The sequence below is a fragment of the Anoplopoma fimbria genome, chromosome 8, assembly GCF_027596085.1.
Source record: "Anoplopoma fimbria isolate UVic2021 breed Golden Eagle Sablefish chromosome 8, Afim_UVic_2022, whole genome shotgun sequence".
Classification (NCBI taxonomy): Eukaryota; Metazoa; Chordata; class Actinopteri; order Perciformes; family Anoplopomatidae; genus Anoplopoma; species Anoplopoma fimbria.
In genome coordinates this window covers 9389710-9414443 of record NC_072456.1, presented here as the reverse complement: position 1 = coordinate 9414443, position 24734 = coordinate 9389710, and the positions used below count along the sequence as shown (strand labels likewise).

The 24734-nt window shown below is 39.8% G+C and overlaps 1 protein-coding gene across 2 annotated transcripts in view; it reads right to left on the bottom strand.

Moving 5' to 3' along the window:
- The window catches only part of atp11b (ATPase phospholipid transporting 11B (putative)), a 46990-nt gene that overhangs the window by 6000 nt on the left and 16256 nt on the right, over positions 1-24734 (bottom strand). For both annotated transcript variants that reach the window (XM_054602380.1, XM_054602381.1), the window contains exons 13-29: positions 24573-24731; positions 24085-24272; positions 21281-21349; positions 21044-21117; positions 20688-20791; positions 19384-19565; positions 17058-17261; positions 16234-16387; positions 16044-16146; positions 15715-15860; positions 15529-15588; positions 14794-14921; positions 14313-14451; positions 11880-11945; positions 11002-11105; positions 10168-10333; positions 3088-3224 (exon numbers count right to left, since the gene is read on the bottom strand). In XM_054602380.1, the coding sequence (XP_054458355.1) occupies positions 3088-3224; positions 10168-10333; positions 11002-11105; positions 11880-11945; positions 14313-14451; positions 14794-14921; positions 15529-15588; positions 15715-15860; positions 16044-16146; positions 16234-16387; positions 17058-17261; positions 19384-19565; positions 20688-20791; positions 21044-21117; positions 21281-21349; positions 24085-24272; positions 24573-24731 (2183 nt within the window). The remainder of the gene's footprint in view (positions 1-3087; positions 3225-10167; positions 10334-11001; positions 11106-11879; positions 11946-14312; positions 14452-14793; positions 14922-15528; positions 15589-15714; positions 15861-16043; positions 16147-16233; positions 16388-17057; positions 17262-19383; positions 19566-20687; positions 20792-21043; positions 21118-21280; positions 21350-24084; positions 24273-24572; positions 24732-24734) is intronic.

The following is a 24734-nucleotide window of genomic DNA, read 5'->3' as shown; positions in this document are numbered from 1 at the left end:
CCCCAAGGTAGGCCTCTTCTCAGAAGCACATATAAGGCTTCGGGATTAATTAGAAAAAGACTAATAGATACAGTAAGTAGCAAAAAAGATTCTGAGACTACATTTCCCAGCAGCCTCTCTGGTTTCGGGTCCCCTTGTTCTTGGAGAAGAGGAGAAGGGGATGTCAGACAGCAGCTGAGTTTCTATCCAAGGATTTTTTTTTTGTTTAACTATAATGCAATAAGTTAGAGACGATGAACAGATGTTACACAAAGTATTCAAACGTTAAGGTTCAATGAACTGTTTTTAAAACAGACTTGTTGAATTTAGTTTGTTAGCTAAATAATCATGTAGGATGGTTCAAGAGCTAACAAGTGGTTTAGTACACTTTGATTATTCAGGATACATGCCTGCGAATTATATCACAATACTACCATGTCCTTTCTTTATTTTCAGCTACTTGAAGGTCTGCGTAAAATTTGTTTGCCATTTGGATGGAGACGCAGCTGCCAGAATTTGACAACTTCACACAGGCATGCATCTCGTTTATTTTGAGAAAACATCTTTGACTCCAGACATCTGTGTCCGATCCTGCTTTTTTAACCCCTAGCCATAATTCAGCTGTGGCCAGCATTTAACAGCCAGCTACAGTTGGGCTTCCGATATATAGCAGTTAAATACATTATGTATTATATGTTTGTAAATATGCTTAAATATGTCACTTCCAGTCATTAATTATGTAATATAGGACTGAGTGGATACATTCCCTTTCCCCTATGGCAGTATCCTAGCATTAAGGCCAAGTGTGGAGTCTTTCATTAATTCTTTGTGGTTTTATGCTTTATTTCCTCCAACCCAGAAGGTAAAGAAGAAGGGACGGGAGAGACAGATGAAGGTATGTGTAATCAAATCTAAACCTTCATATTCTGCCCCAATTATATTTGTTGATTTCTTTCTGAAGTCACAGTAAACCCCACCCATGCAGAGCATTTTACTTCTGTTCATTGTTTATCCTTCCGGGAGTGTAAATTGCTGTCAGCTCAGATGGAAGAACTCAATTGGCTGCTTCGTGCCAAGGTCAGAAAACAGATGAATCATTCCAACAAGAAGAAATTAATCTAGATTGAATCATGCATTTAGTAGCAATTTGACCCTGGAGCGAAGAGAATAGCTTCCTTTCTCTCAGTGAAGTGACCCTGACAACAATTGAAATAGATTATTTCATGGAGCGTACCCCCATCACCTCCGTCTAAAGAATGATGTAGGGAATAAATATAAAAATGAAAAGACTATAAAAGATTTTATAGTCCTGACTGGCTGAATCAAAGATAAAAATCATCAGATGACATGCCTAAGGTGATAATTATTTGGCCACAGGCTTGGTATAGAATACAACTAGATACAAAGAGATGTTGTTTCAGCCCGACGGAATTTTATGTCTCTGAAATGGGATAGCTCATAAGACTGCTGCATCTCCCAGGCCTGACTGACTGGGATGACACAGCCCTCTACTCGACCACAGATAGTGTGCAGGTTTCTGTCCAGAGGGGCTGAAGGGAGGAACAGTGCACCCCTTATTTGACCTGCATGCTGTCATTGTCTTTACAAACACACACACAGTCTTGAATGAACAAACATCTGTGCAAGACCCAATGCAAAAGTCTCACACACAAAGAACAAGAATGCTACATCTTCATTATTGATGTAATCAATACTGAGAGTCCCAAGCTGTTTTGGGGAGTATTGGTCACTCAGCAGAAAGGGCCCATCAGGTCAATTAATCGATGACCCCACTGAGTTGCCGGAATTCAGGCAAAAAGACACAATAATACTGAAACAGCAGATTGGGCAGCCCAGCAAAATGTGAAAAAAATAAAAACTGAAGTTGTTGAATTTTTAACAACTTTTATCACAATGTGGAGCTGCAGCAGAGAAGAGCGTTGTATCTGCACATATTAAGAGCTCACTTCGTGCGGTTAGGTGACATCATGTGTAATTACTCTTACCCCTCTCTGCCATTTAAGGGCCACTCAAATGCACATTGCCAAATGCAGCTTCAAAGCTAAGTCGTCAGAACCTATCACTTATGAAGCACTTCCACATCTCTTCAGTCATAGGTTAATAGTTGAGATGTACACGCCCATTTTTGGTGATTGATCGTATACCGTAAAACCAGCCATTATGTGGCCTTATCTCAAGTGGAGAACTCCTTCAGAAAACAACAGGACCTACAGGTCAATATAGGAGTCAACCCAAAGCTAACGAGTCAACTTGACATATAGACATCAGTGTCATCTGTTAAAGTGCATCACAGATTAGGCAGTTCTCCTTGAAAACTGGCTAATTAGGCTAATTTGGACACCAAATTGATTTAAAGGGGGTATCAAATAGAAACATAGGAGACAGACAGGACAGACAGAACAACAGATCATAGCATAGATGAGAAGAACATAGACACATGGTCTTATAGACAGACCTCCCCTAATGTAGGGGCTAAATACACAAGACGGGTTACATGGTGTAATATTGAGACCTGTTCGGTGCCTGTGTATCGCAGCAAGTCTCCATTGTGAGGGCTCAATACAAATTCTCGCGGACAAGCCTGTCAAACATCCATTGCAGTGCATGCTATCTAGAAGGCATAGCCATTACAGTCTACTCATTGGTCTCTATGTTTTTGGTTACACGGTGTACGGATATATTTCTGATAGTACACTACTGTAGATATGAGATTAAGCACATCCTTCTGTCAGCTTAATCAAAATGTTCGGACTTCAGACTCTCCCAGCATAGACTTCCATGGAAATAAGAAACTCAATAGTGCAGTCAATAATGGCTTGATCCACACATCTTGAACTTCTAGCTCTTGCTCGGTTGTTCTTCTTCTTCTTGCTAAGCCACACCATAAAACCAGTCAATTTGACCGTCTGAGACCCCCCCACACACAAAACTGTATGCTCAACCTGCAACGGATCTGAACAGGAAAGACTTACAGTAGAGTCGTAGCCACGTTAGCTGTCAGGACTGCAGCCTAAATTTTTGACACCGTGAGGCGGTGCGAGTTCATCAGGATTCATAATCATTGTTTCTTGCCGTTGTCCTCCCCACCTGTTGCCGCTGGTCTGGCACCGCCCGGCTATTTGCTCCAGGAGGCCGCCCAGGCGGGAACAGCCGCTCTGCCCATTTTGGTAGCAGCACAGGGACTCCACACAGCTGAGGGCCTGCGTCTGGGGGGTTGATAGAGACTGGAGGGAGGAGAGAAAGGGATGAAAGGCAGAGCAAAGAGCAGGAGAAAAATAGGGTGAAGGGAACAGTTGGTGGCATAGAGAAAGTAAGAAAAAATGACAGAAGCAGAACACATGACAAAAAGGAAAAAAAAGCAAAAGAGAAAGAAAGCGGGAGAAGTGATTGGAGAAAGAGGGGAAAAAAAGAAGAAATTAGTAAGACTGTAACAGGGTTACTGTCACATTCTGAGAGGATGATGGATGACTGGAGGATCACTTATTGCATGCTGTCAAAGGGAGAATGATATACAGGGAAACCATTAAAAACATGCTAAACAAGGGGCTGAAATGTTGCAAATAAATCATAAACCATAAAACCTGTGAACAACAAAAACATTAAGAAAAAACAAACAAAAAAATAACCTATTGTATAAACCTGGTCTTGGTTTATACAATGTTTTGACTTAAATACTGAAAGGCCCGGAGCCATCATATCCTATGAATGAATACGCAGGATCAGAAACTAAGGCAGCGCTATCATCCATCCTGATATTTTTCCTTTTAAACGAGCCACAGATGCATTGGTAGACAAAGCTGAATGAAGTTGCTGCCGAGAAACCTGCAGCGTCAGGTGGCTTTGTTAATCTGAGTCAGCACCCGAGAGAGACAGTGTTCGGTGGAGAAGAGGGAAAGTGAAGAGTAGAGAGACAAACACAGACAGAGTTAGAGCTTACACTCATTTAGTTTGCATCCTATGTGCTGCTTTTAAGATAAGATATAACTTTTTAGAACTCAAAGGGCCAATTTAATTCTAGATTAACCTCAGACTAACCTCAGTGACCAAGCTGGTTTTTATAAGACAATAAATAAGCTTCAATTGGTACTTTTTTCTGTTATCAATTACAGGCGCTATTTGTGGAGATGTTTCTTAATCTAAAGCAATTTTGGACTATGTAAAGTTATAAAGCCTCCTGTTTTTCTTTCTGCATATGGAGAGCTAAGTTAACCCTAACATGCTTGCAAGTCCAGGTATATTGAAAATGTGGTTTAGTAGCAAACAATTTCTGAACATCTTTTATCTTCTGGGATATAGCCTAATTTATTCCTATTATTTTCCTTATATATTCCACAGTGCTTTGGATTGTGATGTTGCTGTTGTTGCATCTCTCTGCAGCAGAAATTGGAGACACTGCTGGCATGAAACCAAACTTCTGCTTCTCGGTTGGCAACAGCAAAACAGAGACAGGACAATGTGATTTATTTTGGCAAGGTCAGGTGTAGCTGGATAATAAATGTGTGTTTTTTCTTGTCCTATATCAGAACTGTAACACAACGGTCACCACTTAAGAAAAGCTTCACTTGAGTTAATCTGTTTGTTCAGCATCCTTTGTGTATCTATGCTGGTATGACCGTGTGAGTGATTACTACGGTCAGCTTATACATTAACTTTAAGATAACTGATTAGGCTAGTCATTCTACCAATCTCATCAATCTGCAGCAATCAGGCATCTCAGGGCTTGTACTTTATACTGTATCAGAAGCAATGGCAGACATAGTTGAGATAACGCAGTTCTTATTGGCAGTCATGTTACAATACAACTTGCTATCCAATGCTGTTTAGGGGAGAAATGAACAAGAAACAAGTAGGTTTCTGAGGAACCGTTTGGTGCAAGTAATTTTTGTTACTTTGTTCTTGAGAAACAGCAGTAATATGAAGCCCAAAGGCAGGACCTTATGATTAAGAGCTCTGTTGTAAACTGAAATGTTCCAAGAAAACGAAGCCTGAATTTCAGGTTTTGTCGTAAAATGGCCAAGGCCCCAGTGGCAGCTATATGGGTGACATCATCCCCTGCCTGATTCACTATATCAGTTATAGAGTTCAGTTTGAGTTCATGTGTGCTGTCCTTACATTTAGAACAACCTTATGTTGGTTTACACAACTAAGACAGCAGAGTTTCTTTGTCAAGACCTTTTTGGCAACTGCATAACAAAATGTAATGATCTTGTGTTTATAGTTAATATATGGTGCTCACAAAGCACAATCTGTATGAAGAGCAAAAACAAAACACTGAAAGTCTTGAATTATAGAACGGACGAAAAAATAACAATAAAAAAAAAAAGAAATCACACTATAAACGCAAAAGGGTTGTATGAGATATCAAATACTTACAAGGAGGTATGTCATACAGGGCTGTATGGAGTATTATTATGGAGGGATTAGATGACTGAAAAAATATACAGCAAGGACTATGAAGTCAGCATGCCAACAGCATTCTCTCTCTCTCTCTCTAAACTTTGATCCCAGATCTGATCATCAACAGTGAGGGGTGCATTGAGACTGGTTTAGGACAAAATGGGGGAAATCATGTATTGGCTCAGGGAGGATGGGATCAGACATATCCGTGTAGGGAAGGATGAGAGTATTTATGAAATGTGTGTGTGGGAGAGGACGGAGCCATTCATACAGGAAGTAAGGCCAACAGAGAGACTTACAGTACAGGAATAGTATTTTTAAATATGAACTAAAGAAGGGGCAGTGCAGGGGCAGCTGTGACATACAACCATGGGCAAATGACTGAAAGTGCAGGTTGTTTTAACCAAATATAAGGACATAATGTGGTTGACTGCAGCTGTTAAGGGGTATAGAGGGTTGGTTGGTCCTCAGGTGAAGCCATGATGCTGGGGCAGTGGAAGTAGGAAGGCGACAATGGGAGTGAAGTATGGTACTACCTAGGGGAAGCAGGGGTCTGGGCCGGGGGCAGCAGGGGGAGGATAAGCAGCTAGCAGGTGCCAATTGTCCTCCCCTGGGCTCCGCTGGGCTTTAACAGGGTCATATTCTGGGCCGACTGAACCCTCACCCTCTTCCATCTGAAGGACACAAGATGCTTACAGTGAGCCCCGCTGGCTAGTCAAACAACTGATCAGTCAGCCAGGTAGACTGTTGGTAGGTCAGACATCGACATAGCAACATTACCAGTAACGCAAGCCTCTTACCTAACCAATCACACTGCAAACATATCCAGAGTAGTTATTCTGTCAAACACTAAATCTTGACTCAGATCTGGATGAGATAACAACTTGTTTCGAATGCAATTAAGTTTTTTTTTACCTTTTTAGAAAATTTCTGAAACAAGAACACACCTTGAAAAGGATCTAGAATCAAAAACTAATATTTGATTATTAGAATGTTATCTTCTTCATTTGGGCAAGATTTTAAATTAATCTCAAAACATTTTATATTTGTTTTGTAAATCTATGGGCTCAATTCAAGACTAAATGTGGGTACTGTGGATAGGTTTTTCAGTGCTGCTTGATTACCAACCAGCAGATTAATTAGTCAGTTAGTAAGCAAGCAGTCAGTCAGCGAGTCAGTCCAGGCTGCACTGTAGTAGGGGGGCAGTTAATTACATTTTTGACCCTCACTTAACAGTGCGCTCTTATACACGTATACATTCAGTATGTAGAGATCAAATCAATGCTGGTCCCCTTTTTAAAGCCATTCCCAAGTGACCTCACCGGCAACCCAACATAGCAACAGAGTTGAGAGCAAATTTTGGGCTTACAAGGCAAATTAGATCTTCTGCTTTCTGCTGTTTGAAACAAGACTCTGTTGTGCATCCCAGGTGTTATTCCCCTGCTACATATCTTAACCTCATCCTAATTGGCACTGTGAGAAAATCAAAAATCACTGAAGAGGTCTTTCAGAAAATTTGAGTGGGGGTGATGAGATCACTGGAGGAGGGCTTTAATTTCTCATAAAAGCAGAGACAATTGAAGGCAGAAAGAAGCTGCAGGCATATAAGAACTATGTCTCAAGGGAAATGCATCCTTCTAGTGCTGATAAGAGCAAATCTATTAGTATCAAAAACCAATTAACCTGCTGCTGAATCTATCAGAGCTACAGAGTAGGCAAACAATAAAAAACCCCGGAGAGCCCCCTGGGTTCTTTTACGATTACCTCCCTTTAATCTAATTAAGAAAAAAAGACTGATAGATACTGGAACTCGTTCAACAGAACTGAATAAATTGCATTATCGAAGACATTTTAATGAATACACGCTTGGATTCTTTACTCAGTAAGAACATCTTGTGTAGTTCTACCAATTCAACAAACAAATCACTCAAACTGAGGAAATAGGATCTCTTTTGCATAATGCGCTTCCCACTTATGATAAATCAATCTTTGTTTCTGCTCATTGAGTTTGTGGGATGGGACCTGCATTGCTTTTATTGATCGTGACTTGGAATATCATTTAACCAGTTTTTTTTAGATACATCTCATTAAAACTACTACTACTACTACTACTGCAAGTAATCCTACCTTTCTGAAGGTAAAAAAAAGAAAACGTTTCCGCTATGACAGCACAAGATCTTCAAGTCATCTGTCTAAAACAGCTGTGATAATAACCCAAGAGTCTGTCATGCTTCTAACAGGACACATGATGCTGTGCAAGGCAGCGCAGACCAGTCAGTCATGCAGATGTGGTGGGGCATCAGTCTTCTGCTGTGAGTCTAACATGCAGGGTGGACTGATCCCTGAGCTGAAGAGGGTGTCTCAAGTGGTGAACCTAGTTTGAGGGTGTTTGACACTATGTAATGAGGACAGGACCATGCTAGAGATAAAAGGGGTGTTGTGATGGACTGCACCTTGGGGTCACTTCAATATGAGTGAGGCATGCCAGACTGGGGTTGTATGACAAGACCACGAGCCGATGGTCAGGAGGCAGGTCTGACCAGGAGCTCTGATTTGTGACTAATGCAGATGCAGGATCTCACAGTCAGAACGACTCAGGGCCCCAAACTGTCCCTGAATGACAAATGGCTATCACACTACAATGAGTGATGAGATAAAGGCAATTAAGTAATTGATTCCTTTACTCATTCATCTGTTTGTTCATGCAGTGGGGCAGTAATGACGGTCATGTGCTTTAACAAGCAGGAGTGTTGGAAGTCTCAGATCACATTCTCTATGTCAGCCTCCTTACTAAAATGCAACACATGCAGCAGGTGAAATGCTTGATGTCACATTCTTTTGCATCATCTCCTAGCCCACAAAGCCCCAAAATATGTTTAGTACCCTGCCCCCCCATCCCAATCCTGGAGAATGCTGATTGGCTTGTCCAGGGCATGCAGTCACAGATATAACAGCAACACAACTGTTCCAACATTAACAGCACACGTCTCAGCAGTCAGTGTACTGCCAGTGTTAGAAACAGGCCTTAGTCCAGACCTGGGAGATAGAACATTTCAGTATTGTTTGAATGATCATAAACAGGAGCACTTGTTTCCTAAAGCAATATTTATTTTAAGGTGCCGTCTATGTTATGCTGTAAATAAGTTTTAAACACCTGTTTTTTGTAAAGCATCATCAATTTGGCATTGATAACCTACAAGTTAATGTTTCCAACAGACTTTTGAATATATTCTGAATGCTATCTGACACAACACTGGTACTATTTTTGTTGTTAATGGTAAGTCTGGCATATGTGTAAAAAGATAACACTAATACATTTTTAAGGGACATCATGTAAAGTTATTATAGTTGATTTGACTAAGTTATGCGTTTCCAAAAAGAGAACTAGCCATGTGGTGGTTTCTGAAAGTGTTCAAATATTTGAAATACAGATTTTCAAACTAATGGAACTGAAATTAAATTAAGGAGCAGCATCTACGCAGGGAAACTGGACAACCCAGTAATGCTGGGTATCTGTTCACAAATATATACAGAATAAGCCCAAAACTATTAATGTGGAGATATTGCTTTAGAATGAAGCACTCCTGGGATACTTGTTTTATTTGAATTGATAGCATTAAGGTTTTTTAAGCCCAGGTCTGAAACTGTCTCATCTCCTCTACCTAATTTTGCCCAGCTGGCCCTTGGCTCTGGAAAGAGGCTGCAGAGCGATGAAGTCATCACCTATTGCCACGCGGTTGGAATACACCTACACCAGGAGAATACACAGAGAGGATAGGAGGAAGAACAAACACATACACACATACACACACACTCAGGTTAGAACTCAAGCTCACATACACACATTTAAAAACACACAATTTATACCTTACCAACTATCAGAATCACACACATATACACACAGAGATACAATGGGACAAAGGTTAGAGGAGAAACAACACACACCAGAAAGGATTGGAAAAAGGAAGTGCATTTTTTTCCCTGAGAAACAAGAAGAGAGTTTTGAAAGGAGGAATTAAAACATAAACTGTCTCCAGGTGGAGTAATCAATACCATAACAGCGTGGGTCTACTGAGAGATGACCATGCACACTGTGTGTTTTTGTCTGGGTGTGTGTATCGATCAGACAGAAGTCATGCTGAGTGTTTGTGTGTGCAAATCAGAACCATGCTGCTCCTGTATAGAAGTGGGTAACTCTTGATCACAGAGGCTGAGAAAATAAAATACTTTTTTTTTTTATATTATAAAAAAAGTTATTTATTTTCTATAAAGAACACTTTCTCTCCGTGTCTAGAATTTGAGTTACCTTGACATTTCACTCAATTTCCTGTCTCCACATTCTTGGTACATTATAGGATGTATGATTTCCATTTTCCTCATACAAGTATAACACCTAACATTGCACACAATTGACAGTATAACTACTAGAATGTGTTTAGCCTTCCCTGCGCCATTTTATTATTTAATAAATTTAACTTTTTAGCCTGCACACCTTATATAAAAACAAACCAAAACTATAGAAATTGCTTTTAAGCATTCTTCACTTAAAACTATTGGTAGGATTATCTTACGATTGTGGTAATGAACTAGCTAGTGTCTAATTGGTCTCATTGATTCACATAAATACTTGCAATTTGAAATAGTGCCTGTACTTTGTACGAATTATAATTCACTTTAAAGGAACTGCTGGATTCCTTTACAAAGGTTCCCTGTAACCAACAACCTGTGAAAGACTTCCGTTTTACTTTCTGGCCCTCCTCCCCATGTTACCTGACTCTTCTGTGTGCTGGTGGGCTGCAGATGTCGATAGAAGACCTTCTTCACCATATCAGGAAAGAGGCAAGTTATGATGATGATGATGATGGCAAACCAGGCTGAACCGCTGGACAACAGCTGTACGAATACAAAGTACATGTCCTGGGTGTGGAGGAATGGCCTGGAGGGAGTGGAAGGGACACAATGGTTACATACTGTAGGAGAAAGCAGAGAATTGTTTTTTATGCTTCTCTTAAGTGGTGGTAAGCATCAACAAACCAGCAGCCTGGGTCTGCTCCCTTTCACCTGTTCACTGTATATTCAGGTTTCACTGGCAGTTGGAGTCTTGCTCTTAGTTTTGTCAGTTTATCCTTAGATATAAAATAATGTATATAAAATATGAATATTTTTTGTCCAAGCATTTAAAATCATATGGAACCCAATGCTGACAAAGTATGAGCTCAGAGGTAATTAGAGGGTAGATTTGTGTCCCATTATGTACTCTACTACCAACTTTCTTTCATTTTCCATCATTAACTATATGTAGTAGTCATTTATTACTATCAATAAAGGATTTGGAACAATGTAAATGTGATTTCATACATTCAATTTCACTTGTGTTTCTTTGATGCAAGACAGCAATCACTTTTAGCCACTGCAATTTATTCTGCATCGTGTATTCTCCAAATGTACTCTAATTAATTAAGAAGTGTTATGATAGGCCTATGTGGTAGTTTGATCAGAGAGACCATGTTACACCATGACAAAGCATTTTCTTTAAGTGTGAAAGCAGCATCAGTGTACAAAATAAAATAAAATAAATAGGATCTCGTTAGAACCTCTTCTTACCAGATGATGCCTCCATAGAAGAGAGAGAAGATGAAGTAGAAGGCAATCGAACCCCACGTCACAAAATGGTTCATCCACGTCCAGAAATGAGTCTCTAAAGCAAGCTGTTATTACACACACACACACACACACACACACACACACACACACACACACACACACACACACACACACACACACACACACACACACACACACACACACACACACACACACACACACAGACACACACACACACATAGGAGGGAGATGAAAAGAAAGCTAGGTGTAAAACATTGAGAAAGGGACAGTAATGGCATCAATAAACCACAGCAATCTGCCTCTGTGCTGTGAAAAAGACCTGGACCCCAGCCTGTGACCAATCATTTTCTGTTAATGGCCACTGACATCATAAGTGTACTTCACAATATGCAGTATTTTATATTGGGTCTGGGGTCAAGTGTGTCCCTGCAGAACCAAACATGCCATGGAGGTCTAAGCTAACAAAATGATATATTGCTGACATCATATATCTGGAATATGGAAAACATGTTGGCAAACAACTGTTTTAAGCTCAATATTAAATTGCCTTTTAAGCCAATATAGTTGACTGAGTGCTTAAAATGCTAGACTTTTTATTGTACCAGCCATTCAATTTTCTTTGGCTGAATTACATTTTTTACTGTTTTGTCCTTAGCAGAAAGAAATGGAAAAATAGCACATTCACAGCTGAATATAACTGGATGTATGTTACTAGAGCAACATTATGTTTGAAAGAAAAAAAAGTTAAAGTCTAAACACCATGAGAAATGCAGTCAAAGATGACATATGTGTGTTAAACTGCTAGTTAATACCGTTCAGAAAAATGGTGTGAGAGCAAAAGATTGGGTGTGATATACCTTTAACGTGACTGTGATGACCATGACAGTAAAGACCAGCGTTCCAAATGTCCAGTTCCCAAACATCTATAAAACAGACATAAATCTATTAATAAAACAGTCAACAGTATTAAACTACGACGATCAAACAGAGGAATAGTGGCTATATTTACATGCATGGACCCAGTTACCAGCAATAATACAATATGCTTAAGATCATTGTATGGTCCTCCTGTTTATATGCAATTTGATACCTTGCATATCTTCTTCTGGTTGTCAAAAATGAACAAATAAACTTGTACATTACTTACTCCTCTTTGACTCAGAACTATAAGGTTAGTGCTAGTTTGTTGCAAATATAAATCTATGACGTTTTGTTGGCACTTGACTAAAATGAATAGTTGCTGTACATGATATTTAGTGATTATGTTGCTGGGATATTAAGAATTGTCGAAACTATAAGTCAAAACTAAGTCAAACCATGAATCTTGATATAAGTTGGAAGTCAGGACAGGTGGGACAAGTTGACCAGGCGTCGGCTTCAGTTAACGAGATGAAGACTATTTCGATGCCTATAACGAGGCATTGGCCCCCACTGTTAGAATCACTCTACTTGTAGGTTGAGAACTGGGGGGGGGGGGGGTTAATTGATTTCTCGCCAGCAAAGTCAGGACCCTGCTGGAGTCTTAACACTCAAAAGATAATTGGAATCCCTACTGCAACATGAAAAGACATGAAGTGTAAAACACGCTCATCAAACAACTCCATTAGATGTGCGTCTGACCGAGCCAGTGTGGATTGATACATTTAATGAAATAGAAGCATACATGTTCAGTGAGATGCGCAAATGGCCGCCGTCAAAGAACGCTTCAAAAAACACTTCAAAAAACGATTTCAGTGGGGGATCGGCTGTGACTAACATGTATCCGCGCAACCACTCTGTTCGCATTTATTTATAACTGAATTGAAAAACCACCACAAAAAGTTTTTTACCGAAAATCCTTACAAACTCTTTTTTTCCTATTTTTTTATGATCTTCTTACGTGGGCCTTTTTAATCATCACTATATTCAACCTACCAGTGATGGCTATGGTACACTTTAGTTAAACCTTGTACATTGTTCAGATTTGTCATAATCACTGTGCAAACTGACTCTTATTATTCTAACAATAGAGCAGTGCCTGTTTTTAAAACCAGCCTGATCAGAACAGGTTCTTAGCACGAGGAGTTGCTGCTTGCAGCTTTCTCAAGAGCCGCTCATTCAAACAACTTCACACTCGACACTGTCCTTTCTTGGGTCCTGAGCAATACATCTGCCATGACATAGTTGCATCACACACCCAGGTTGCGGCTACTGACAGTCAGAAACACCAGTGAAATACACTCAGGTTCAAAGAAACTTCTCACCAGGGTGGCAGACTTTATCGGGCCCAAATAAAAAGGCCCCAATCAGCTATAAATGTATAATGTTTAGATATGAAAATAGTGAATCATGTTACATTCAAACAAGAAAAAAAAAAAAAAAAAAAAACTTAGAAAAAGGCCCCCAGGGCACGTTAAAAATATGCAGCTTAGCTTTATCCATTTTTTTTTTTTTTTTTTTTTTTTTAAATGGAGGAATCAAAACCCATTGTAATTAACAAGAGCCTTCAAGGTTCAATGAGGTACTACATGTTTTATAAATGTCGTCATATGTTCAAAATAGAATTTGTCACCATGTAAAAATAGTGTAGGCCTTAGGTATGAAAAATCATCCTTTTCTATATAATCAGCAAGTCAAAAATATGCAATCATTCTGATTGTCGTCTCATTAACCCCCCAAGGAGACATACATTAAACATTAGAGCAGACTCTTACCAGCTGCCTGTTAGTTCGAAAGATCTGAAGACATGCACAGCATGAAGGCAGAAGGAAAAAAGAGAAATCAACAAAAGAAAGAAGATAGACACAAGCAAGAGAGCGCAAAAGGAGTGAGTGCTTTCTGAAATATCAAACTTCAAACAGAGAGACAGACAGCAAAGATATGCAGCAGAAAAGAAAACGGAAGGAAACATATTTGGTGAAGAACCAGAGGGAGAAACAGAGGTTATGAGAAGAGGGAAAGGTAAAATTACAAGAACTTACTCATCAACAAGTGGATGACACAGTAATAGAGACAAACACAGTGTACACAAGGCTGTTAAAAAAACTAAAAAATGAGGAAGACACAGATAAGAAAAGAGCAAGATTAAATGAAGGAGTGAGTGAAGAAGGTCCAGCCGTGACCAGGCCCATCATTTTTGAATTACTCATCATAACATGCACAAACACACATTCCTTTCCAACCTATCATTATTTCGTAGAGCAACATTTTCCTAATATGTTTTTCTGAAATCTTCTAAGCAGAACATTTTCTTTTCTTAAGACTCTACTATAAACATGCAGAACATCATACACACACTGCCAAGAACAGACCTGTCCATTGCCCATAAGTGTGGTGTCCTCCCCCATCAGTATGTAGGATCCGAAGAAGAAGATGAAGGCGTGACAGAAGCCCAACAAAGTCCAGTACAGGAACGTCCGGAAAGACAGCATAGAATTCTTGCTGATGTCCCTGTAGAATATACATATATAATGTATCAAAGTGCACTGTCATGCTTCACTGTGATGGATAAGTTAATGACGGTAATTTACAGAGTGATTTATGAAAATGTTTAATGGCTTATAGACTAAGTAGTATGCATATGGGAACAACATCAAACTATAATTAGCTTGATCTTACTTAAAATGTTAGATAAACATCTTAGGTAAACAGCAGCAAAATAATGCATGTTGACAGCGTATAAAGCATAAAACAAGTAAGTGCATTTTGTTCATGAATTTATGGTGGACATGTTTCCCCCAAGCAGTTAATGCTTATCTACCATGTGTACCCACAGATTACATGTAAACCTACCTGTACAGGCCAGGTTTACTCTGCAGTACGTGTGGATGGATCAGCTGTTCAAATAGACTGTACACCAGGATGGGCAGCGAGGTGAAGCAGATGTTGTACAGTGTCAGATAAACACTGTCATACAGAGTCTGGGATGGACAGAGACCACATTTCACTTAACACCAAACTATTAGCTGAAACTGACATGCACAAGTCATCTAACCGAACTTAAACAAAACAGGCCGAGAGCTTTACCAGTGTCAGACAAACAGGGGAAAAAAGAATGGCAGTCATTTCTTAGGGTTGATATCATTTTTGTCTTGGACCAGTGAAATACCCTTTATAAACAGACTAAAGATTTAGCAACGGACTTAATGCTACTAATAGTTTGATGTACCATAAATCCTAAATTCTAAAGCTATGTCGCATAAATGTTTAAATGCAAAATGTGAGATCCACTGTTTAAAAGGTTAAAACAAATTTGAATAGCTCAAAGCATGAAGTAAAAGTCATACATGCATCTCAATGACATTTTGGCCTGTTAAGCATTTTGAAAGCTATAAATGTTAATCAAATTAAAAATATATAAATCAAACTGGATATCAAGCTGCGTAATCCAAAGACGAGTTTTGAAAAGAACCTTTGGTATAGAATGCATTCTATGTAGTCAATGATAGACTGTGCAACATTAAAACCACAAACAACTCTACAATGACATATGAGAGAGTAGAGGGATGGAGAGATAAAGACACTTACTTGTTGTGAAAACAGACAGAAGAACTGGTATAAAAACTGTGGCGTGATAAAACACACATTCTAGAAAAGACAGGGTGAAGGAACGAAACATTAAAAACATGGCAGTTGTTCTGCTAGCATTGTCCAAAACACTGGATTATCATATATTTTCATAAGAGCATAAGCAGATAAAGTTAGGTTACTCACCTTGTAGAAAAAGTACTGTACAAGCGTAGCTATTCGTATGTAGTAGAAGTGACCGTGGACAAGCAAAAGTTTTGCCAGGAACTTAAACCTGGCAATTGCATAGTCACTGTTTCTCACAGCCTGACGACCCTCCTTCCCCATGATACCTGAAGACACATACACACCCACATATATATATATATATATGTTGGAGGACAAACTGCAGATTTTAAGACTTAGAGACTATATTGTGTGTGTGTGTGTGTGTGTGTGTGTGTGTGTGTGTGTGTGTGTGTGTGTGTGTGTGTGTGTGTGTGTGTGTGTGTGTGTGTGTGTGGGTTAGGGCTTACCTATGCCCACATGAGCTTCTTGTATCATACTGACATCATTTGCTCCATCCCCAATAGCTAGAGTGATGGGTTTCTCTGGGGAGGTTTTAAAAAGACGCACCACCTGGACAGAACAAAGTAAAAAAAAAAATGACTTCTGGACAATCTAAGAGTAATGTACTTTGGTGTGTTTGTGGCAGAAGAGTGGTACCTTAGCTTTCTGCAGCGGGGCCATGCGGCAGCACAGCACAGCTGAACAGTTTTTACACACTTCCATAAAGAGCTTCTCGTGTTCCCTCAAGGCTAAAGACAGACTGGCCCCATCCACGACTAACCCGTGCTGTATGACATGGTCCTCCTTTATCCTGGAGAAAAATAGAGATGAGAGATTTAGAAAAGTACAGAATATGAGAGGCGGTGTATAGGGAAAGGAACAAGAAGAATCTCTAGCAACTACTACATTCTAATGTAGTAGTCGATTTTAGTTAGTCCATTCACCAGCACATTATCTTGTTACATAGATGTTTTGTTCAATACGTATTTGTCACAGACAAGATTATACTTTTAAATACCAAGGGTGTATTTTAAAGATTCATCACTTAGGAGCACATTTAAAGTTGGATACCTTTGCCTTTTTGTTAATGCAAAGTACATTGTGGGACCTGAATTGCTTTTAAATATTTAGGTCCAGCCTCAGAGCTAGACTATATTGGAAACAAGCATATAAACATGCTTCTTAATATTCTCACAGAAATGTTTCCATTTCCAGAAACGGGCATCTAGATAACTGGACAGGGTTCTACAGTTTTTTGTTAAATCATAAAAACATAAGAACAAGTTAAGGTCCAGACAGTTTTACACTGATGCAGACAGTAACAACAGGACATGAATCAAATCAATGGTATCCAATTAAAAACAAAACTATGAATCAAATAGTTAAAGAGTTCCATTGCTATCAGAAATGAAAGATTCAAGATGCATTTAAAGTTACACTGTGTTTATTCAATGGTCAAAAGCAGAATCAGAAACACTCACCTCCTGGCTAGTCTGCGGAGCTGCTCCGCACACTCGTTATCAGACCGTTGCTGCAGAAGCTCCAGGATGTTCATGGTTCGATGGAAGTGACCACAGGACAGGCTGACGCTGACTGCGGTCTCATGTTTGTCCCCTGTCAGCACCCATACTTTGATCCCTGCCAGCCGTAGAGCCTCAATGGTCTCCTGGACTTTGTCTTGGAGTCTGAGAGAGACAAGGGAGGGAGAGAATAGACACCATTTACTCATGTTACATGAAGTGTATATTCAAAGCTTCCAGTATGTATAATTAAATTAGATAAATCCCCAGGTTAGAAATAACTAAAGAAAAATGTGTATTACACTTGTAGTTGGTGAGGTGATGTAGCTAGCTGGCATTTAAACCTGCTGTTTCATTGCTGTGAATGTAATATGGTCAAGCCACTGAGGCTTGTTAGTGAACTGCAGTGTCCATAATTCAAAAGGTCTATTTGAGAATTGAAAAGGACACTATATTTCTTAAAGCTCCTTCTATCAGATGGGTAAAGTCTAAAAGTATGGAATAATCTGCTTCAAGACAAACAAGCAAACATAAGATCTAATCTCATACATTATGGTTAGATATATAGGTAAACATAGCTTGAACATATTCTTTAACAGCAACACATGAAACTAAAGGTCCATGGTTGCATGTTATCCGTCTCTAATGAGAGGAGGAGGTGTGGCAGACCAGGGGGAAAAAGCCAAGCAGATCCAGCAAAAGGGCCGATCCCCAAGCTCAGGTTGGTAGAGGGAGTGTTCTATCCGGCCACACCTGCAGCCAATCAGGTAATCAGAGCAGGCACACGTTCACCTAGCTTCTAAGCAGCAGGCAGACAAGCTGGAGAGACAGGCTGGGCAACAGACTCATCTCTCTCTCTCTCTCTCTCTCTCTCTGCTCCACCCACAGAGGACAATGGAACTGCCCTACCTTTGAAGAAGGCTGAAGGCCAAAGACCCCAAACGGGAGATATCTTTTGTTTGACACCATCCCCTTTACCCCAACCTCTTTATTAAAAAGGACACTTTTTGTTTCCTACAAACTGCCTCTGAGTCTCCTTGTTTATTGTGGATTTGGCCTCTATGTCCCCTGGGTCGCCACAGAGAGTAAAAGTTGTCTCTGACATTGGGCAGCACTGATTATTAAAAGCATTTTAATCCTTTTTCTAAAAGGTTAAAAAGACAAAGAATATGAGATACTATAACCATGTCTGTCAGCATTACACTATTCTTATAAGACTCAAAACAGAGGGGAAATATTAGTCTCCTCTTCCGTGATACAGGAGATCCTTTGATTGTGTCCATGTGTGCTGGAGGAGGAATTCATTCCAGATACGAAAGCAGAACATGAGAAAGCAGAGAGATAAATGAACAGGGAGAAGAGAGAGGCCTATGTGAGGAGCAGATGGTGAGCTGATGCAAACAGATATCAACATTCATTTCCAGAGAGGTTCAGTGGGGTGACGTCGTTCTCCCCGCTGACTCTACGTTGTATTTTTGTTGAAGATTCTCATGTCCACTGTGTTTATCTTTCTGTTTCTGTTCATGCATTTCCTTATTGTTTTTTTAATGCCACACTTTTTGTCTCTTATCAAACTATTCATGTAGCTTCAACGGTTTTTTTTCTGTATCATTATAATCTTTAGTTTCATTATCTATTCTTGACTCTATTAGCTCCGAGCCACTCCCATCTTTATTGAGTATATGGTCTATGGCCATTTTCTAGTAAGAGAACAATTCACAAGAATAAGAGTCTACAGCCATCCAAGAAACTCTGTGAGGCTTCACTTAGGCACAGCGGAGCTTTAAAATAAATGCATATCTCACTATGCCAACATGCTCACAATGACAATGGAAACATGCTGATGTTTAGCAGGCATGTTTCTTATATTCCCCAATCTTAGTTTAGCATGTTAGCATGCTAACTTTCGCTAATAAGCACTAACACAAAGTGCAGCTGAGGCCAATGAGAATGTAATAAGTTTTGGAGGTTTGGTGATAAACCAAAGTAATGGACGAATTACACTGTTGAGATGTTTGGATCACTAGCACATAATTAGTGATCCAAACACTAACTATATGTATCAGTTACTATACACTGTACATACTCAACTATATCTTGGGCGAGCTAAGAGGGTAACCTAAACACATCCACACTACATTGTGCTACTGCTTTCTGTTTAGAATAAACCAATAAAATGCAAAGATTTCTACTTGACCTGAAAGATGTCATATGCATAAGGGGAGGAGAACTCGTTTTTAGGAGGAACAATAAAAATATTTTCAAATGTATTTGTTAGTCTCCATACTTGTCCTCAACCCCTGTTGCTCCAAGCAGCTGCAGGTCTCTCTCAATGTAGCTGAAGGCTTCCTGCAGTTTCTCCTCCCTTTGCTGCAGCGCAGTGCGGGCAGCGTTCAGATGCTTGTCCACATCAATGTATTCCTCTGGGCTGAAGTGGCGACATGCAACAACCAAGGTCCGCAGACCTTTCTACAGTGGGAGGAGGAGGATGGATGATGGGTAGAATAAAAAACAGGAGACACGAGTCAGAATACAAGAAACACAAAATATAAAGAAAAGAGAACATAAAGAAAGGGTGAAGGAGATGTTATGACATAAAATGATGAATGTAAAAATGAAAGAATACATTTGTTTAGAGAGGAGGAAACGCTAGTTAGTCCCAAGGATAAGGAGAAGAAGAGAAGGAAAACTAGCTCACAATGGAAGGAGAGAGAGAGAGAGAGAGAGAAGACAAAAAACAAATTATCAGAGGCTTTAAATCACAGAACCCGCCTGAGGGATAGACGACCACAAATCAACCCAGTATAGAGCACTGACTCCTGGGTACTGACGTCCGATGATATGATTTCGTGGCAGGGTGTGTGTGGTGTGTGTGTGTGTGTGTGTGTGTGTGTGTGTGTGTGTGTGTGTGTGTGTGTGTGTGTGTGTGTGTGTGTGTGTGTGTGTGTGTGTGTGTGTGTGTGTGTGTGTGTGTGTGTGTGTGTCGTTTATGTGGCTGTTGTGGTGAAGAAGTTACAGCCTAATGGGAACACAGGGCTACAGAGCCAAAAGTAATCACTTCAACGCGGGGAAATGCCAGACTTACACACACAGAGACACGCAATTCTGAATTTTTGGATCAAGATGCATTTCAGAGTGAGATATTTAAAGATTTCATTATAAGATTGAGGATTTTTTCCGAGAATAAATTCTCTGAAGAGACAAATGTGGTGTATTAAATTTATTCAATGTGTCTCAAATGTCTGCTTGTCTACCCATCTTCGTATGGGGAAAGATAAATATTGAGAGTCATATTAAATCACCAGACTGTGTCACAGGTAGTTTGTGACTCAACAAAAAAATAAACTTCTTCATCTAAAAGGTATAGGATATGTATATTGTATATAAAGTGTAGCAAACATATCAGCAACTCTTTGACCCCAAATTGTCTGCACATTCAGAGAAAGTTTTTTTGCAGCAAATGTGATGCGAGTTTGCTGGCCAATACCCACTGAATGGATGTGTTATAGAGCAGTAATAGTGCAAGCTGCTGGAGAACCTATTGAGACAACATACACATTTAGGGGTTATGTTAAAAAAAAAAAATCTCACCAAGGCAAACTCGTCAACGTGCAGTCTCGTCTTTTCTATCTCACCGCTGGTACTGAAAGGCAAGATGGCCGACTCTGCGCCCTTGGTGAACAACACTTTGCCACCTTCAGGAGAAAAATAGAAAAAAATAAATAAACACTGTGAAAATACTACAAATACAATGACAAATTGTACAATTGTACACAAAATGAACTCTTAAAAACCTAACGATATTCATTTCCACTCTCTAAAACTAATTTAATGTATTTTTTGATCTCCAGTCTGAAGATTGACCATATGATCAAGTTTTCATTGTTGGTTAGTGCACACAATATTTTGTCAATAATGCTAAAAGCACTAGTTAAAGGTGTAGTTACCTGAGGGAGTCTGCAGTATGACGCTCATCCTCCTGCGGTCAGCATCAAACTCTAACAGATGAAGCAGTTTAAATCTGGGGAAGGGAAGAGAGGCACTCGTGTTAAGCTAACTTTGGAAACAGAGGGCAGACGTGACAATTTCTTTATCACAGGTAGCTTACACAACTGCAGTCTGCAGTCTAGATATTGTGTTGCATGGGTTTTTGTCATTTAAGAGATTCACAGTGTTATACATACTTCTCTGACTTGCCAAATGTTTTGAGCTCCAGGGTATCTCCACTGCTGCGAGTGAAAGCCACTCCAATCCTAATGAAAAAACAGACAGCAGTTAAAGCTGGAACTCTTTGGAGAATGGACATTTGAACTTTTAATACTGGGTGAAGATCCAATTAGGAGTTTGGGACGTTTTTACAGAAAAACATACTAAAATTAAACTTTCAGCTCTCGAACTCCCCTTCGGCTATTCAGGTACCTTTCTTAATAAAAAGTGCTAAATGGTAGCTGTGCATGGACTGTATGGCCCTCTCCAAGCGCACCTGCTATGTTGGTTATTGTATGTGCAGCACTGCAAAGTGCAAATCTTCTGAGTGATGTGGCACAGTAACCATAAGCAGTCACATCACTGGTATCATGACTCTGAAACATGGTCTGGATGGTGAAAATAATGACGACGTGAACACACAGGACCACAAATCTGCAGTCAAGGAGAGATGGCGTGGGTTTTTATTTAACTGTAAAAGGATGATTAAAATAGGTAACAAAAAAATATAATAAAACAATATTGATGAAGTAATTTACATGACCTAAATTAGTCCCACATTATTTTAGTTGTAATAAATTAACTCTATTGTATTTCATGTTGTAAAAGGTTACATTACATTATCGTTAATTGAATTGTTCGCACATTATAAAGCATCTGTGGACAAAAGATACTGTGAGAATTACTCATAATGTTTTATAGAAATGCAGACTGCTTTACGGTCATGCCTGCTTTGAGCACATTAAACGTTCATTTTGGTGCAGATTTAAAAGCATCTACAAATTGGGGATCAGTTAAAATAGTTTTCGTACATTTTAAGCATTATTTCAGAATTTCCCCAAAATACCAACAACTTGCTTTGCATTGCCTCACTGTTTCTGTTTGCACCCATCATCCCACCTGTCCAGGCAAAGGGATATTCAAGGTCAGAGAAATACCAAACTGTGGGAGCACAGCTTGTGTTGGCCGTTGCGCTGCCATGAAAATAGGGCCGTCAATCATTAATTCATCCATTTATTAAACTTCCTCAAGGTCATTGAGGGATGGTGCTTACAGTTTAAGGCGTTTGTTTATACTGTGGGAAAAAGTTGGGACATTCTTAAGAAATGCAGGTGAACAAATAGGTGACCAAGACTCCAAACAAGTTGATCAATTGTAGGACCTTCTTGTTGTGAAGTAACTCAACACTTGAGCCACTTTATCAAAAAATGCAAATCAGCCATTCTTTGAACACCAGAACACAGTGCCAAGATATGTTATCCTTAGGTTTTGTGTAATCACAACAGTGTCACATTTCAACTGAGTGCTATATTTCTGAGTGATTATTTAGGATATGGTTCCAACTGTGTCTCCTTTCCGTTTAAATCAACAGTGTGTCTGTGGCTCAATGGAGCATGAAGGCACTGGGTCATGGGTGCACCCTCACTGTCTGACATAATTCAATTTGATGGAATGAAAACTAAAACACCCAGGAAAACTGACTCTAACAAACATAACGATAAACATCAAAACATTTCTCACGTAGATAAGCATCAAATTGACATTTGGATATCTATAACATAAACATAAAGTTATGAAACAGACGGCGTCGCTATTTCCTGGCTCGCTGCCAATTCTTCTTCCTTTTCGCTCATCTGGGGTGTGGCTTTGCCATTTTTTTGCCAACTCTGTGTCACTGCAGCTCATGCAGGTGAACAGTGCCTATTTAGGCACTTCCAGTGCTGCGGCCATGGAGGGAGGCAGGAGCCATTTGTCTTCATGTGCTGCCAGCACTGCAGTGGTGCAGAGCTGGTCTAGGATCGTCAGAGTGGCACTTTATGCCACTACTTGACCTGCAGGTGACCAGACATTATTGCTTGCACAGTCGTTTCCTGTCTCTATCACTTGCAGCCATGACTGTTTCTTGTTGTTTAAGTACACTGCCCAAGATTGCCTGCTTTTTTCTTCCCCCATTGAGAGAAAATTACGTCAAGATTTCCATGTGCACGGAGCCTCCACCATCAGCAGAGCCTCAGGTAGCCAGCCATAAGCAGACAGGTTACCCGAAGGCAAAGTATGTGTGTGTGAAAATATTAAGCGGAATATCATATAACTATGTGACAAAGGCCTGTGTTATATTCTTACATAACTAGTAGGGAGGACCAGGTAAATCCCAAGTATGGTCGCCTTTAGCACGTTCTAATGCTAACATCATATACAAAGATCTGAATCATTTAATGTAGTGAATTATTTTGAGGGAGAATGAGACTTGAGCGTTTTACCCCAAAGTCTGTAAAGAGCTATTCATATTTAAAACCATGCCTATTCCAGATCTGATCCGAACTTTTGTAATCAAGAATCATGAAACCTTATTTATCAATTTTTTTAATTAATTGAAACCTTCACTGTAAGGTTTAAGGTTTATCTCTCGTGTCCTTGCCATCTGCCACTCAGAATAAGGCATAGGGTACAACGAGAGAGGCGGGAGCTCACAGACACTTTTTAGTGTTTGCTGTTGTGTGAGCCATATCCAGCAAGACTACAGTAAACAACCAGATAACCTTACTCATTGCTGCTCACTCATATGAGTGTGACCGAAATACAGAAGGAAATGTCCGTTCACATTTGTTTTCAATTGGTCATAGAGCATAACTTCTTGAAATTGGTTTTAATGGTGATGGATGGTGGAAACAGGGGGGATAAAGGCTGGAACCCCTTTAGACGACCAGCTAGCTTAGCCGGTTCTTCCACCTAAGCAGTACATTTACAGAAGAGAAGTGATGGAGCTCTATTGGAAACGTACCTCTTTGTTGCCTCTACTAAAGCTTTCTCGTCTGGTGAAGAGGCGTAGTATTCCATGTTGTTGGAAGAGAAACCATTTGCGTGGGAGAACGGGTCTCCTCCCCCAACCAGGCAGTCTGGCTGGTCGTAGCTGATCTGAACTGTGTGACACAATGACACCGCCTTGAGAAATAACAGTTCCTCACCAATCTGGATGGAGAGGGAGGGATGATAGAGAAAGAGACACCATCATTTTGTATTCTATACAGTGACACACTGTTTGTCATTGTTAACACAACTGAGATGTGATTCAGAGTCAGGTTGGTTTCAGTGAAGAGCTTATGATGAACATACTGTACGTTTGTACACTTTGTGCACGTGCTATTAACAACCCAAAATCGTACAGCATTAGTCCAATTATCTATTGTTGATTACATGTATGGCCTAAGGCAGTGTGTGTACAGTGTGTGTAAGTGTCTTTCAAAATAAAATGAATGTAATGAGATTTACCAGTTGAGGCGTAGAACCATCTGGTGAATCGTCAGTCATTCCCTCTGGTACCAGTTTGCCATTAACTTCCCGGTATTTGACTCCGTTAATTGAACACTCGCGGAAATGCATCTCATTTTCTGTTAGCGTGCCCGTCTTATCCGTAAAGACATACTCCACCTA